The sequence below is a fragment of the Mustela nigripes genome, chromosome 2 (assembly GCF_022355385.1).
Source record: "Mustela nigripes isolate SB6536 chromosome 2, MUSNIG.SB6536, whole genome shotgun sequence".
Classification (NCBI taxonomy): domain Eukaryota; kingdom Metazoa; phylum Chordata; class Mammalia; order Carnivora; family Mustelidae; genus Mustela; species Mustela nigripes.
The window spans coordinates 218,400,518-218,415,705 of NC_081558.1; the positions used below are offsets into that span (position 1 = coordinate 218,400,518).

The 15,188-nt window shown below is 67.5% G+C and overlaps 1 protein-coding gene across 1 annotated transcript in view; it reads left to right on the forward strand.

The window, feature by feature from the left end:
- The first annotated feature begins 204 nt into the window (after positions 1–204).
- Positions 205–15,188, forward strand: part of COL18A1 (collagen type XVIII alpha 1 chain) — an 80,184-nt gene continuing 65,200 nt past the window's right edge. The window contains exons 1-2 of the mRNA XM_059392519.1: positions 205–285; positions 376–470. Coding sequence (XP_059248502.1) covers positions 275–285; positions 376–470 — 106 coding nt within the window. The 5' untranslated portion in view covers positions 205–274. The remainder of the gene's footprint in view (positions 286–375; positions 471–15,188) is intronic.

Genomic DNA, 15,188 nt, shown 5'->3' on the forward strand with positions numbered 1-15,188 from the left:
CCCCGGCCGGCCCCAGACCCGCCCCGCCCCGCCGGGTCTCCGCTCCTCCTCCGCGCGTCCCGAGGCCCCCGGCCGCCCCTGGCTCCGCCCCGCTCGGTCCCCGCCTGGTCCCGGCCCGTTCCCTGCGCCCCGCCCCCACTGCCCGCCCCCGCGCCCCGCCCCGCCGCGGCCCGTCCCCGCGCCCCCGGCCCACCTCCCCGCCCCGCCCCGCCTCTGCCCGACCCGGCGGCCGAGCGCGCAGCATCCGCGGCGCTGACGGTCGGGCCCGCCGAGCATGGCGCCGAGGTGCGGGGCGAGCAGGGGCAGCGGGTCGCTCGGGCGGGCGGTGGACTCGCGCGGCGCTCTAACCTGGGGTCTGGGGCCTGTCGCCCGCAGGTGGCCTTGGCTGCGGCCGCGGTCGCGGAGCCTCCTGGACGTGCTCGCCGCGCTGGTCCTGCTGCTCGGAGTGCGCGCGGCCTCCGCGGAGCCAGGTAAGACCGGCGGGGACGCGACGCTTGGCTCGCCGCGCCGGCCCCCTGCCAGCGGCGCTGGGTGCGGGTGTCCGGCCCGTCCAGGCGGCGGCGACCTTACGCCCGGCGCATCTCGGCTTCGGTCCCGGGAGGCTGCCCGGCTCTGCCCACGCGCGCAGGTGGCTGCGGGGGCCGAGCGGAGGGGGACGGGGTCGCGCTGAGGCCGTGTGTCCCGAGTGTCCCGCGCCGGCCATTCATTCTGAGGCTGCGGGGGTTCGCGCCACCCCGGCGGGGTCGGAGACCGGACTGGGGCGAGGGGCAGCGGGGACCGTCCACTTCCTGAGCCCTTCGCTTCGGGACCAAACTTGGGCGACTCGGCTGGGAAGCTGGCGCGCTGGGCGGACCGCGCTGCGGGCGGAGGGCGGACGAGGGGCCGGGGCCGGGGCTGGGGCGGCGGCGGCGGCGGCGGCCGTTCCACGCGCAGGGGCTCCGGAGACGCGGGGTCGTCAGCTGCCGGCCCGCAGGTCCTGTGTCCGCGTCACCGGGCTCGTCCCTCCCGGCGCCTGAATGGCCGAGTGGGTCGCGCCTCCGGGCCTGGGAGTGACCGCGAGGGCCCTGGCAGGTCCGTGCAGCTCGGAGCAACCTTGTTGCGTTTCCAACCTGTTGAGGCGAAACTCCCCGGGCTTCCCAGGGCCAGCCTTTGTGCGCCGCAGGGCCGCCAGGCCTGTGTCCCCGCGCCCGCCAGGGTGTCGGGTTGCGCGCGGTCCCCTTTGATGCGGCCGAGCGCCAGGCCGGCCGGGAACAATGCCCCGAAGCCCGCTGTGCAGCCGGCACCCGGGCTTTCCCCGCGTGGGTTGCCAGCTGTGCACGGGGCCACCGTCCCAGCCGCCGCAACTTCCTGTGCCCGCTCCTGGGACCCCGGCCCCAAACACGCGGTGGGCCAGCTTGTCTTCCTAACTGGCCCCACAAAGGCCCCGGAGGAGGAGGAGGCCCTGGGGCCTGCCAGTCACGGAAGGGAGCCCCCACCCCAGGGGAGTCTCTGGTTTAGTCCCAGGTAGAGCGGCAGTGCTGTGCGGCCGTCTGTCCCCAACAGCCCTCTTCTCCAGGCTGGCCTGCTGTGGGAGAATGCGGACTGTGGTCACCACAGCGTCAACACACCTGCTGGCCACAGCTGGCCAGGAAGGAGGGACAGGACTGGAGAGAAAGAAATAATCGCTTGTTTCACTGTTTCTAGTAGGATCATCCTCAGGCGGAGACAGCCCCGTAGACTTTTCTGAAAAGGGACTCCCTCATCACTACATCCGCGGGAAGCACCTGTTTGTTTCCTCCTCCGTGTGAGTCAAGTCCAGGGGCGCTTGGGGAACACGTTTGTCTCTACACCTTGTCGTGTTCCCTGGGCTCTTACCCACCTCCCAGGCCACTTGGGGCCATGGGTCCTGGCTTGAGGGGCTGTCCCTGCAGCTGCGGGGGTGGGGGGCGCGGCGAGGCCCACAGGGACCAGGCCAGGGCTGCACGTGGTGGAGTTTGTAAGCGCCTCCTCCCTCCTCTGACCCTGGAGCGCCCAGCCCCCCCCCTCCCCCGCCCTTTATGAAACTTTGTAATCAAAGGGGAGGAAATCAGGGTTGATGGCTTTTAGCCACAAAGTGGAAACAATATGATGTTATGTCCGTAAGCTTTGGTGAGATGTAATCTTGAGATCTGAGGGGAGGTGGACTTCTGGGGGGGCCGGCAGTGCTGGTGGGAAAAACCGTGTGTGCTCAGTGTCCCCAGCACTCCTGGGGCTGTGCTGGGGTGGCCCAGGTCTAGGGTCCTCTGGGAAGGAAACTGCCCCGCGGAATGGCGTTTCTTTGCATCCTGGAGATTAATGCAGGAAGCGGGCTCAGCGGGGAGCAGGGGACTAAGTCCTCTTGAAATGGGACAACACTTGCCCCTCTAGATGTTACCTGAGGAGACTCAGTGTGTGTGAAATCCTAACTTAGTAGAGGCTCAATTTTTTCTAGAAACCCTTAGACGTCATCCTTGGGAATTAAAGGTTTGAGGCCCAGTTTGTTGATTTGTACATTTTTGGGAACAAAAATGATGCATTTTTCCATATCTCTGTCTGTGTTGCACCTGACCCCTCCCCTGCAAAAAAGAAGAACGTCTTTTGCTGTTTCGTCTAAGGATTGCTCATGTGGGTCTGATGGTCATAAATGAGCTGGTGCCTTCACCCCCCCACCCCCCGTAACTAGGTGCCTGGGGGGTCTACGGGCTGAGGCTGTCTGTGACCTGGGAGACTCAGTGCTGCCAGCAGACCCGCTGTCTTGGTGGATGTGTGTGGGTTCTAGTAGGTGTATCCCCCGGGTCTAGTAGGTGTATCACCAGGGTCTAGTAGGTGTATCACCAGGGTCTGATGTGGCTGCGCACGCCCGCGGCGTCTGCGAGCAGTGGGTCAGATCGGGGCTGGGGCACAAGGATAGAGTCTGGAGGGCATTTGCAGGGAGCCCCAGACCCTGGTGCCCATCCAAGCCATCTTGTATCTGGCCTTGGCAGACCCCTGCCCTCGGCCCAGGGCTCCCACCCTTCTCATTGCTAGGACTCCCGCAGGAAGCTCGGGGTCCCTGGGTGGGCCTCCGGGGGCCTGGTTTGAACAAAGCACAGATCCTGGGGCCCCCATGTCTGTGGGGGTCTGTCATCCGGGGCACGGCTCCCTGGTCGCATGGGACCAAAGCAGATGGCAAGCACTCCTCCGAGGCGGCCTGGTTCTAGGGCCTGGTTCTCAGTGAAGCTGTGGCCCGGCTTCAGGGCCGCCGTCAGGGTTCGGGTACAGGACTTCATAAGATAGTTTTGAATTTCAGCAAAACTCGTTTTTCAGGGTACTCCTGTTTTCCTTCAGAAGCGGGAGGAGAGGGAAAGTGCTACGGGCCGAGACCTAGAAAGAGCGACACCGACCCTGACCCCATCCGGAGGGCCCTGCCCCACCCTCGCTGCATCTCCCCGACACGCGCGTGCAGTGCTTACACGTCTGTGCATGCACGCACATGCACACGCTCAGCACACGCACGGGTCTGTGCACACACGCACACACAGGCCAGCACACTCACGTGCGTGTGCACACGTCCACGCGCTCTCCACCAGCAGGACTTAGTTCCGTTCATCCAAATTGTTGCAAAGGCTTGGCTCTCTGGGCCTTTGGGAGAGGGGGCGGGGCTCCGGGTGGGGCAGGTAGGGCCCACTCCCTGCCCCCTGTGGGCGGTGAGGCCACCCTAGAACAGGCCCGGGACCCCAGGGGGCGTCTAGGCTAGGCGGGAAGCTGCAGAGGGAGGGTCTCCTCCAGCCTCGCCCAGGGCTGGGGAGGCCTACCTGCTTCTGTTCCACGAGCGGCCGTCCACCCGCCCCCCAGAAGGGGGTCCGTTAGATGCCGATCGTGCGCGTCAGGGCACATGGCCATGGACGTGCGTTGGAGACCCTTGTCCCCTACCCCTCAGGCTCCTTCCAGGGGAGGCCGAGGCTCCCTAAAACCTCCTCGCTGAGAATGTGCCGAACAGAGCAAAGCCCGTCTTCTGATACGACGTCCAGTCAGCCTCGTCCTGTCTCATGGCCCAAGGCCTGCTGGGAAGGGCCGGGCTGCCAAGGGGTGGTCTCCAGGGTTGGGGGGGGTGCTGACTTCCTGCCGGCCAGCTCAGGGGTCAGAAGAGGGTGTGGGGGGGCGAGCAGGTCTCGCTGATGAGCAGTTGGCGGGCCCAGCTCTGTCTGGGCCACGCCTGGTTTCTGGAGGGCCACACTGCCTGCGGGCCCTGCAGGGCTTTGCAGGGCGTTTCCTGGGCGAGGACGGCAGGCCAGAGCCCAAGGCTCAGGAGTGCTGGCCCGAGGATGGGAGGGAGGGAGCGCCCCGGAGCTTGGTGGCCTCCGGGGCGGGCGGGGCTGGAGCTGCCGCCACCTCACGCTGTTTGTAATTATTCAGGCCGTCGCTGGATTCTAGTCTGAAGAACCTGGTTTTACATTTCATTGCTCCTTCGAGGAGAGTCGAAATGAGTCACAATCCGGCGTCCTCTGTTCTGGCCCCGAGTTTGGGGCCCCCGGCGGGTGCCGGCCTTTGACCACTGCGTGTCCTCCGTCCGCAGGAGCTCCCACGGCTGCTCGCGGGCCATGCGGGCGGCGCCGCTCTGTTCCGGGGGGCCGTGGGCTGGCGTGAAGGCCATGCAGGGTGGGTGCGGCTCTTGGCGCCTACCTGTGCAACGCGGATGTCCCGGTCCCGGCAACGTGACGGGCTGGTGGAGCCGCCGCTTCGTCCGCTCGGAGCTGGAGGCTGCGCGCCCCTGTGCACGGGCCCGAGGCCAGACATCCTACCCCTCCAGGATGAGCGGAGACCTTTCCTCCACGTGCTGTCGGGAGGCTGGCGGGGTTGGGCGGGGGCATGCGGGGAGGGGGGTAGTGCCCCCACCCTCCCTGGGCGGGCTGCGTGGCAGAGACCTAACCCACCCGGTGGGCTTGCGGGAGGAAAGAGGCCGAGGTGGGCCCCTTGTCCTGCGCCTGGCGCCGGTGTTTGGGCCGTTTTCCGGCTGGGGACAGGGGTGCTGAGAGCAGACAGCGGGCTGGTGTTGGTCCGGACCTCAGAAAGCGTACGTTCGATCCTGGCTGGTGCAGTGCTGGGAGGCTGAGGGTGCCGAGACCCCGCTGGTCACTCTGCTGGGTCCCTCCGGGGACCTGGGGTCAGCGGACGACGGGCGGCCTCAGGGTCTATGCGCGGTCTAGCCCAAGCCGCCTGGGCCACGTGCCATCACTTTCAAAGTCTGCTAATGTGACAAACGGGAGAAAAAGTCTTTTCAATGTTCTTTCTACTTAGTGAGTTTTCAGTCGCCGGCGATGCCAGAGCCCGGACAGGCCGATCTCTTCCCCTGCTTCCAGGGTCTGTGCTGGGCCGTGCATTGCGCTCCTGTGCGGGTAGCCGTCCCTCGGGCGCTGCTGTTGCTCCCGGCGGAGCTGTTTCCCCTCCAGTCTGTGGCCGGTTCCCTGAGCTGGACCCGAGCGCCGGGCCCACGCGGCAGAGCAGGAGCTCGTGAGGCTTGCGTGGCTGAGCAGGGCTCGGGGGGGACACGGCTTCGTGGCGGCTGCTGGCCTTCACTCCGCCCTCGTGGCTGTGGGCAGTGGACGGTCCTTAGACAGAAGCGTTGCGGCCACCTGGTGGGGGACTGCCGCTGCTGACCGGAGGCTAGGCTGTGCACTCTGCCCAGGTGGATGGCTGAGGGCCCAGGCCCCAAGTGTGATTCCAGAGCGGCCACCAAACGCTGTGTGACGTCGGGTGGGGGCCTCGCCCTGTCTGAGCCTGTGTGTGTGAGCTGTGGGATGGGGCGGACAGGGGGGCTCTGGGGTTTAACGGGACGCCCTTCAGGGAGTGCACAGCACACGTGGGCTTCTGGGATGGGTCCTGATTGCGCCTCGCTGAGCTCTGGGGACCGTCTTGGGCTGGGCAGGGCCAGGGAGGAACACCAGGAGCCGGAGATGGGGTCTGCGTTTGCGTTTCTTACTTGGCGCTGGGCTGTGCCTGCTGAGTGATGGTTTCTATCAGACGAAGCCGCCCCCTCACCGCCCGCACCCCCGAGTCCTGGGGGGCGGTTCTCGCCCCCTCCCGCCCGGCCACGCCCACCCACATGTCCCTTTGGAGGGATCAGGGCCATGGACCTGCCTCCGCTTGCTGGATCTTGTTACTAGGCTGCCGTGTTTTAAAAAAATGCTCCCGCTCAGACAGTCTCTTGTTCTGTGCGAGCCGCGAGCCAGCCAGGAGCTTCCTGGACGCAGGCCTGTCCGTGCTTGTAAACCTGGCCCGCGCCGGTGTCAGGCCGTCTGGGAGGCCTCGGAGAACTGGGGCCCTGCCTGTCATCTGTCATCTCAGCCTGTGTTCACCTCCCGGGCCCTCACCCCTGCCCTGGGTCCTGAGAAGGGGAAGTCCCCTCCAGCCCCAGGGCCCCCTGACGCTGCCCTGCAGGCCAGTCACACACCTGCCCCTCCCCTGCAGTCTCCTGGGAAGCCCTCCAGGGCAGGACCGCAGGCCGGCAGGCGCCCTTGGAGCCCTGGAGGACCCGTGATTTCAGCTGAGCGGTTCCCCCCACCCTGAGCAAGTCTGCACCTGGGGCTGAACCGCTTGCAGCCTCTCGCCCCTGGGAGGAGGGGGCCCTTCGGTCATCAGACGCCCTCCAGGGCCCCCGGCCCCCCTGCCCCGCAGGCAGGTCCTGGCCGTTGCTGGGCTCCCTTCTCCAACCTCGAGGCTGACCCTGTCACACTGTGGGGTCACCGTGTGCCCGCTGCTGGTCTTGGGCAGGGAGAGGCACCCACCTCGGGGCGTTTTCTGGCTAAAGGCCCTGCACCCGCAGGGCTGGCTCCGAATCTGCCTTGCTCCTCATTCCTAACCTTTTATTGCGAGAAGAATGGAGAATGACCCGGGGAGTTTGGACCCAGAAAGGAAAACACACCCATCCCGACACCACCTTTCTTGTCATTAGGGGTAAATCCGGCATTTTAAACAGACCAGACTGCGCTCCCTGCACCCCGGCTGCAGGCCTGGCCCCTGTGGACGGCCCCTCGCTCTGGGTGCGGAAGCCCGTGTCACCGTCCCGAAGCCAGATGCGGCCGCCTGTGAGAGGGCCGATGCCCGCCGGCATTCCAGATACCTGATGTCCCCACACTTAGGACCCTGGACACCAATCCCTCGTAACCTCTGTGATCCTCTGAGGGACAGTGCCAGAGACATCCCCGTCCCCGTCCACAGGCCCTGTGGGTGCTGCCTGACATGGTGGGGGGGCCTGGAGCCAGGGGCTGCGTCTGGGCTCCGGTTGTGACCCTGGCATCCGAACAAGGGTGGGGGAGGCGGGAGGGCAGGGTCAGGGACCAGGGAGACGCCATCGGGGGGAGTGAGGCCGCTGGCCCCGCGGGGGGGGGGGGGCGTGGGGTACAGGTGCGTCGTGAGGCAGGAAGCGGCAGGAAGTCGATTCTCCCCTGGAGCCTCCGGACCGGACCCATCTCGCTGACATGGGGGTTTGGGACTTCTGAGCCTAGAACCGTAGGAAAATAAACGTGGGCTGTTCTAAGTCATGGCCTTGTGGTCACTGGTCACAACTGCCGCAGGACACTGCCCAGACCATGGTTCCGCCACGGGAAGGGGTAGGACCGAGGGGCCTGCTCTTCTCAGGCGCAGAGTGCTAGTCGGGGTGAGAGTCGGTCCCCATTGTGCAGGGCCCCTGGGACGCGCTTCCTGCCCCTCAGGCCCCTGGCGGCCAGCTCCCCTATCCTCACACGGACACCCTGGGTGCCGGCTCCCCACAGAGACGCCCGCAATGGGTCCGTCCTAGCGGCTTTCAGAGCTCAGCGGACATTCCCGTCCCGGCAGAACAACCCCCAGGTGCCCTGGACAGCAGCCAGGGGCTCGGACACACCCAGAAATGGCTGAGCAGGGGCCTTTGGGGACGCAGGGGCGTGGAGGGGTGGGAAGCTCGACGGGGGGGCCCCATCTCGCTCCACCCCAGCTTCCCGTGGAAAGAAGGCTGACGCGACGTGTGCTGAGCGGTCTGCGTCCGCAGCCGTCTGGACGCTGTCGTGGCAGTGCCGGGACCTGGTGGGGTGTGAGTGGAGACCGGTTTGCTCGCGGCCGGGGTCACGGCGGCCACACCCCTGCATGATGCTTTAGTTTGCTTCCGTGTGCTGGGGGGCTGCAGACCGCGCTTCCGCGCAGTGGCCTTTTCTGGGACCTCACATGTGGAGCAGCCCAGGTAGGGCGAGGGGCTCCCCCCGGCCTGGCTCTGTGTCCTGCGGGCGGTGCCCTGGGCTGCCCCCTGCCGGGGAGGGGCCTCCTCGGGTCTCTGTGCAGACCTCCCCGGTCAAGGTGTGGGGGATGGCGTTGCCTCATACGGTGGGAAGCCAGGGCCCCCAGGCCAGGCTGACCTTCCTCTGTGGTCTGGTCCCAGCCTAGGCCCTGTGCCCCACGGTCTAAGTCCTAGTGAAATTGGTTTTTGAGCCCTAACTCGTTAGCAAACAATGACCACAGACTGACGGGAAGTCGGCTGCCTCGTCTCCCCCTCGGACTCCGCCCCCGTCCACGGCGCCGGCCTCTGCTCACACGTCGGAGAGGTAGATTTACTCAGTTTATGAGTTTCGGGTGTCTGGAAGCATCTCACCTGACCTTTGCCCTTGTCTTGGTGACCCACGTTCTGGTTCCCCGAGGCGCCTTCCGGGGGAGCCCCACGGGCGGTCGGGGCCGAGTGTGCGGGGTCACTTAGTGGCGGTGCTGAGACTCCGCTGGCTGCACCCGCCCCGAGATGGGGTCCTTGGGAGACCCCCCCCACCCCAACAGCTGCAAGCGGCTCCCTTTCCATAAACTAGATCATCCGACATCCGTGACTTCCTCCTGCCTCCATGGCCCATCGCCGCCCGAGCCGTGTCTGTGCTGTGCTGTGAGCTCCCCTCTGTGAGCTGGGGCCTCGGGTCCCAGGGTTCCCCCCGCAGCTCCCTGCTGTGTGTGCCTGCCTGTCCTCGCGTCCCCTTGGGAACAGCAAGGCTCCGGGACCCTCCAGAGGCATCCAAGTGTCTGCAGGACGCTCCTACTGTCCCCCATGGCTTCTGGCAGGTCTGCCGCCGTGCACCTGCGGGCTTCACTGACCGACTCTTCTTGGAGCTGCGGCGTGTCATCTCTGTCCCACAGGGCAGGTGAGGCTGTGCCCCCCACGGGCCGCGTCGCTCCCGGGGACCAGGACAGGAGACTTCTCGGCAGGAGAACAGATGGTGGCTGAGCCACGGCCTCGTTCGCCGACCGCATGTGTCCCGACGGCACGACAGCTCCGTCCCCATCCGCAGCCGTGCAGCTCCCCCTGGCCCGGGAACAGGCTGCGGAGGGCCCTCGTGCTGTAGGAACGTCCCCACAAGGCACCGGGACGGCTCCCTCCTCGCTTCCTGGCCAGCTGGGACGCCGGGCGATCTGGGGCGCGAGCGCCTCTGGGAAGGAGGGGAGAGTCGGTACCGCACGCCCGCGTTCCTTCCCCCGCGAGTATCCCAGCAACAGGGTTAGGGCTGGCGGCTGTGGCATTCCCCAGGGCCCACTCCCGCGCCCTCTGGAACCTTCTGGGCCCAGCGCCGGGGAACGGCATGGCGGCCGTGTGGAGAAGGCCGGCTGCCCTCACTCTGGTCACCAGGAGACAGTGGTGCAGGACTTGGGGGGAGAAGGGGCCACGGCTCCCGGGAACCAGGGAGCCACAGTTTCAGCTGGAAGCTGGGTGTGGGCGTGTGCCCGGCTGGCTCCCATGGTCTGGTTCCTGCCCTGCCCCGTGCATGGTCCGGCCTTTCTCCTGGGTGATGGCTTATCCCTGCTTCTCCCACACGGCGCCCACTCTGCGAGACGGGCCCCCAGGGTGATCCATGCTGGTTCCTGCTCCGTCCCGGGTCAGCTGGTACCTGCGTGTGGGGTGCTCAGCCCCTTCCCAGTCCTCCCCTAGCGACAGATGGACAGGGCACAAGCAGAGGGAGAAGCAGACTCCCCGCTGAGCAGGGAGCCTGACGTGGGCCTCCATCCCCAAGATCATGACCTGAGCCGAAGGCAGACGCCTCCCCGGCTGACCCTCAGGCACCCTCGCCAGAATTGTAAACCCTGTACTGCCCGCGCGGGTGGCGCACGGTGGGCAGGGTCTGTGTGTCGGCCCCAGGACAAGGTGCCTCTGGCCCAGGAGACGTGAGTACGGGTCCGCTTAGCAGGACGGCGGCCTGGCCAGGGTTTGTCCCCACAGCACAGGGTGCACGAAGGGCGCAAAGCGGCAGTGACAAGACATCCCTGCACCTGACGGCGGTCGGCTCGGGGCCTCCCCTGGCTGCTGCGCCCCCATGTTCCCCGCGCGTCAGCCCAGCCCGGAGGCGTGATGGGGGGATGTTTGCCGGCGCACCCCCTCCCTCCTGGAAGCGAGGCTCTTGGGTGCGGGCCGAGGCGTTAGGGGGATTCGCACCCGACGTCCGTCTGTTGGATGAGGAAACGCTCCCATGAGCCCACAGGGGTCACCGGGCCAAACCCCTGCGTCCAGGTGAGCGGAGCCCCACCGTTTTACTCTCCGCGGCAGGCGCCCTCTTGCTCCCTCGCTCCCGGCAGCGGGGGAAGCTGACTGCCAGTCCTCTCTGCACCCCCCCGCCCCGGCCGGGAGCAGGACACACAGACGGATGCGGATCAGCGTCTCCCAGGGGCGCAGGGAGCTGCGGCCGGTGCGGCTTCTGAGCCGTTCACGGGTGTGTGCACCGCAGAGTCTGTGCCGAGCACGGCAGCCATGGGGGGCCTCACTCCCTCCCACCCGATGCGCTCACACACGCCCCCTCGCAGTCACAGGTGTGCCCCCCCACGCACACACAGGGTTGTGTCTCAGGGCACAGGGATCGGCCACAGGCAGAGGCCCACTGCGTGGCTCCAGTGGCCCCAGCCCGTCCCGGGCCCCCCGTCCCTGCTGCTGTTCCCTGACCCCCAGCGGACCCCATTTGGAAATTGGTCCCTGAATGGGGGGGGTTGAGGATGGCTGCTTTCGCCTGGGGGGGGTCACCAAGACCCCGAGTCCCCTTGCTGGGTGTGGGTAGGGCTCCGGTCGCCCCCACTGCCCCAGCAACGTGCTCGGATCACGCGAACAGAGAAGGATGTGGGAGCCTCCGCGGCGCGCGTTTCCCAGGCGGGACGGGACCCTGGGGGTCCCCTGTCTCCACTGGGGCGGGCAGTATGGTCTTCTGACGTCCTTCAGGACGGGGGACCTCTGCGTCCCCGTCTCTGTAGGGTCGGCCCAGGTCGGCACCGGCTGCTGCGCAGCACGGACCCCTCCCCCGCCCTGTGGCCCTGGAGTCACCCTGGTTAGCGCCGAGTGAGTTAGTTATCGCGGGCACGGTCAAACATTAACACGTCAGGCCCGGCAGGCACCCCCCTGTGGAAGAACAGCTTCATCTTGGCCCAGATGTGTTTTGGACACGCAGGGGAAGGCGCCGTCCCACCAGCTGCGGGGTCCGGAGGTGGAGCCACAGCCTCGGGGCCCCTCGGGACCGGGGTCTGCAGCGTCCCCGTAGGCAGTGGCTGGACGTGCGGCTCTCTCAGACTCCGAGTTGGAATCTAGGAGGGAGTGACGTGAGCAGGGGAGCCTCCCGCCAGCGTCCGCGGGCCGGGGAGCCCAGCCGGCAAAGGCTCCGAGGCTGTGGACAGGAGGGGCCCGTGGGGAGGGACCGCCTGACCCCAGCGCCTGGTCTGATGAGGGACAAGCACCACAGGCCACTCGCGGCCCTCCGCAGGGTGTCCGAGGAGCAAGTCGGAGCAAATCCACACTCCCCGGGCCCTTCTGTGGAGGAGGGTCCAGGCCACGGCGGGCTGCGCTGCCCCGAAGGCTGGGGCTCAAACCGGCGGGCAGACAGAGGCCGTGAAGCAGGTGGGGTGGGCGCGGCTGCCGGTGACCACACCTGTGCTCCGCCCCACCTGTGCTGGCCTCAGGACCCCGGGCAGGTGTGTAGGAGATGCCCCGGGGGGGAGGGAGGGGGGACGGCACCCCGGAGGGCACGGCCCAGGGTCCTCTGCAGAGTGGCACCTCCTGTGAGGGGCACAGCCCCTGCATCTCCTGTGGGTCCCGGGGTGTGATGGTGGCGGAGGCGGGTCCTGTCTCCAAGGCTGACCTCGAAACGGGCCGGTGGTGTGGACCAGGCCCCTGGATACCGAGCATGGGCAGCGGGGGCCAGAGTCTCGTGGTTTCTGGCCTGCAGTTTGGAAGAAGGGGAGCCACCCCGCCCAGCTCCGGGAGGGCTGCTCCCCGTGGGAAGGGTCCCCGGGGCTCGTGCTCACGGACACCGCGTGCCTCTCACGGTGCCCTACCCGGCTGTCCGTCCGCCTTCCCGCCTCATGACCGCCCACGATGCCAGGCTCCCCGGAGGGTCTCGGGCCCTCCCAGAGGAGGAAGGAAATGGGCTCCTGAAGGCTCAGCGTGGGGCGACCATTGGGGGGGCTTCCCAGAGACCAGAGGGTTTTACAGGCAGGTGGAGGGGGCTGCAGGGCCTTCCCGGGCCCTGGAGGACGCGGCCAGACCTCAGCATGAACTGGGTTCAGCTTGATTTGGGCCCTAATGACATCGAGCCTTGCAGCAGGAGGAGCAGGGGAGGAGGCGGGTGAGTCGGGACCCATCGTCCGCCTAGACTTGTGTGCGTGTCCTCGTGGGGTGGCAGATCCTGCTGTCCTGGGTAATGGGAACCAGGGGAGGACCATGAGGGTGCTGGTGCCTTGCCCAGGTGGAATCCGGGGCCGGGGCACAGTGGAGCTCCTGGTGCGGCCAGCGACTGCCGATGGGCTGGGACCCCCGACTGGCTCAGCTCCCCCACGAGTGCCGGTACCCTGGCTGGGGAGCTGGCCCCTGGGCTTTTTTCCGGTGAGGGGCGTCTGTAACTCCCGGGGGCTGGAAGGACCATGTCACCTCCTCTACCCTGAGCCCGGCTGCCCCATCCGTGGACGGTGTGTGAGGATTAGGGGGCAGGGGAGCTGCAGGGCCCTGGTGCCTTGTCTGCTGAGGACATGGCTGAGGGCCAGGCCTCTAGGGCCCCGCATGGGCCAGGCACAGGGACCACGCCAAAAGGGCAGCAGCTCCTGCTCCCACCAGCGCGCCCCGGGAGCAGCAGGGTGGCCACTGTGGCCTGCTTCCTCCCAGGTGCTTCCCCGCGGCCTCCAAGCAGACTGCAGCTTTGCCGGCTGGAGGCCAGGCGTCTGGAGCCGCGGGGCGTCGAGCAAGGCCCGGCTCCCGGTCTCTGCGGCACGGGCACGCCTCTCATCTGTTGCTGCGCTTCGCCTGCTGTCTGTGGCCAGGGTACCCGCTGATGAGGACTCCGTCACCCTGGACGGAAGGGGCCTTCTTCCCCGGTGCGGAACCCTCCCCGGGCCCCCTCCAGCCCCCCCACCCCCGTCACTCGCAGGGCTCTCCTCCTCGCAGGGCTTGTGGCTGGGGAGCAGGAGGACCGGCTGGTGGGTCCCGCTGGGACCGGGAATGCAGGGGGCAGGGAGATGCCATCGCAGAGCTGAGAGGGTGCTGTTCTCGGCATACAGGGCACTGAGCGCTGCTGCCCACGGGGCTGGCCGGACGGACATTCCTGGATTAGGCAGCTCTTTCCAGAGACCCCATGTGTGCCGGGCGGGTGGGCGAGGGGGGCGTGTGCGCGTGCGTATGTGTGTGCGTGTGTGCTTGTGATGAGGGTTTCTCTGGAGCACGTGCAAGCGCCCGGGGGCACCGACACACCCAGACCCCGTGGGGGCTGCTGTGAACCCCAGAGCGCTCACATCGAAGCACCACGCCCCCTCCCAGCGGTCCCTCTTTCTCCCACGGGGACACAACCTTCCCAGAGACTCCCTGCCTGCTCGTGGCCCCCACTCACTTCCAGACGTGGACCCCAGGAGGCAGGTCCTGACCAGAGAAGCTTTTCTTCCCCCGGCCTGATGGCCCCAGACCCCTGACCCCCACCGGGCGCCAGCCGGGACCTGCTCGCACGGAGCCCGTGGGCTGCACACCGCCTCTCCCAGGCAGGCCCTCTCTTGCCTCTCGCCCATCCCGGCCGTGACCTCACCCACTGCCTGCGTGTCGGGGCAGCCCCTCCGCGCTTGGCGGGAGGCTCCGGGAAGCCTGCTGGGGTTTGGGGCCGACGCGGGGTGAGCTGCCCTGAGTCGGCAGCGTTTGGATTTGCCCTCTTGACGTGGGGCTGCTGCCGCGGGCCCTGAGCATCCTGCGCCGCTCGCTGCCTGGCGTCCCGCCAGTTCCGGATCCGATTCCCGCCGCTCGGCAGACAGTTCACTCGGGCCTGGGGAGTGCTGGGCACCACTGAGGGTACATCTTGCCCCATGGCACACGGTGTGGGTACCGGCCTGTGAAGCTTGGGGAGCCGGTAGGGGTGAGACCATGTGCTTGCGTGGCTGCGCGATGGGGCGACCTCCCCGGGAAGGGCTGGCAGCCTGCGAGGGAGGCAGGCTGGCCTTGGCCCCCGGCACAGGTGGGGACGGGGACAGAGGTCAGGAGACCCTGGGACACGAGGTGAGCTGCTGCCGTGCACGTCAGGAGGTCTGACTTACGTGGGTCGGAAACCATCGTGTTCTTATTGTTTGGGTGGTAAAATTCATGCAACGTGAGGTTAACCATTTTAAAGTCAACGATTCGGGGACACAGCTCTCACATGTCTGGTTCTGGAACGTTCTCAGGAGGGAACCCCCACACCCCTAGTCGCTCCCTGCTCCAGGCAGGCTGCAGGGCTGTGCACCCGTGTCCCACGTCCTGTGGCGTGTGGCTTCTCCCACTGAGCGGGACGTGCTCCAGGTCCTCCCGGGCCCGTCCACGTGGGAGCGTGCGCCGGCCCCGCACCCCTTTCTGTCGACGGAGGTGCGCGCCGCGGACGCTGGACCGTGTGGGCACTTTCCACGCTGCCGCAGCGTCTCCGGACTGAGGGCTGTCGTTCCCGCCCGTGGCCCTGGGGCACGTCTACGAGTCCCGTGTGTCCGTGGAGAAGCGTGTCAGCGGCGTCGCGGCCGGGAGCTCCTCCCAGGACTCGGGCCTGCCGAGGGGTGAGGGCGCAGGGCTGTGCTTCTCCGGCTCGCCACCGCGGAGCTGGGCAGAGAGGGCAGGGGTGGTGCGGCTCGAAGGAGGGGTTGCCGGGCGGAAGGGACAAAGGTGCACCCTGCTGGCCGGGCCGGGCGGTCGTGGGGCGCTCTTTCATCCGTGGACAGGCAGGCTGCCCTGCTGAGGGCTGTGT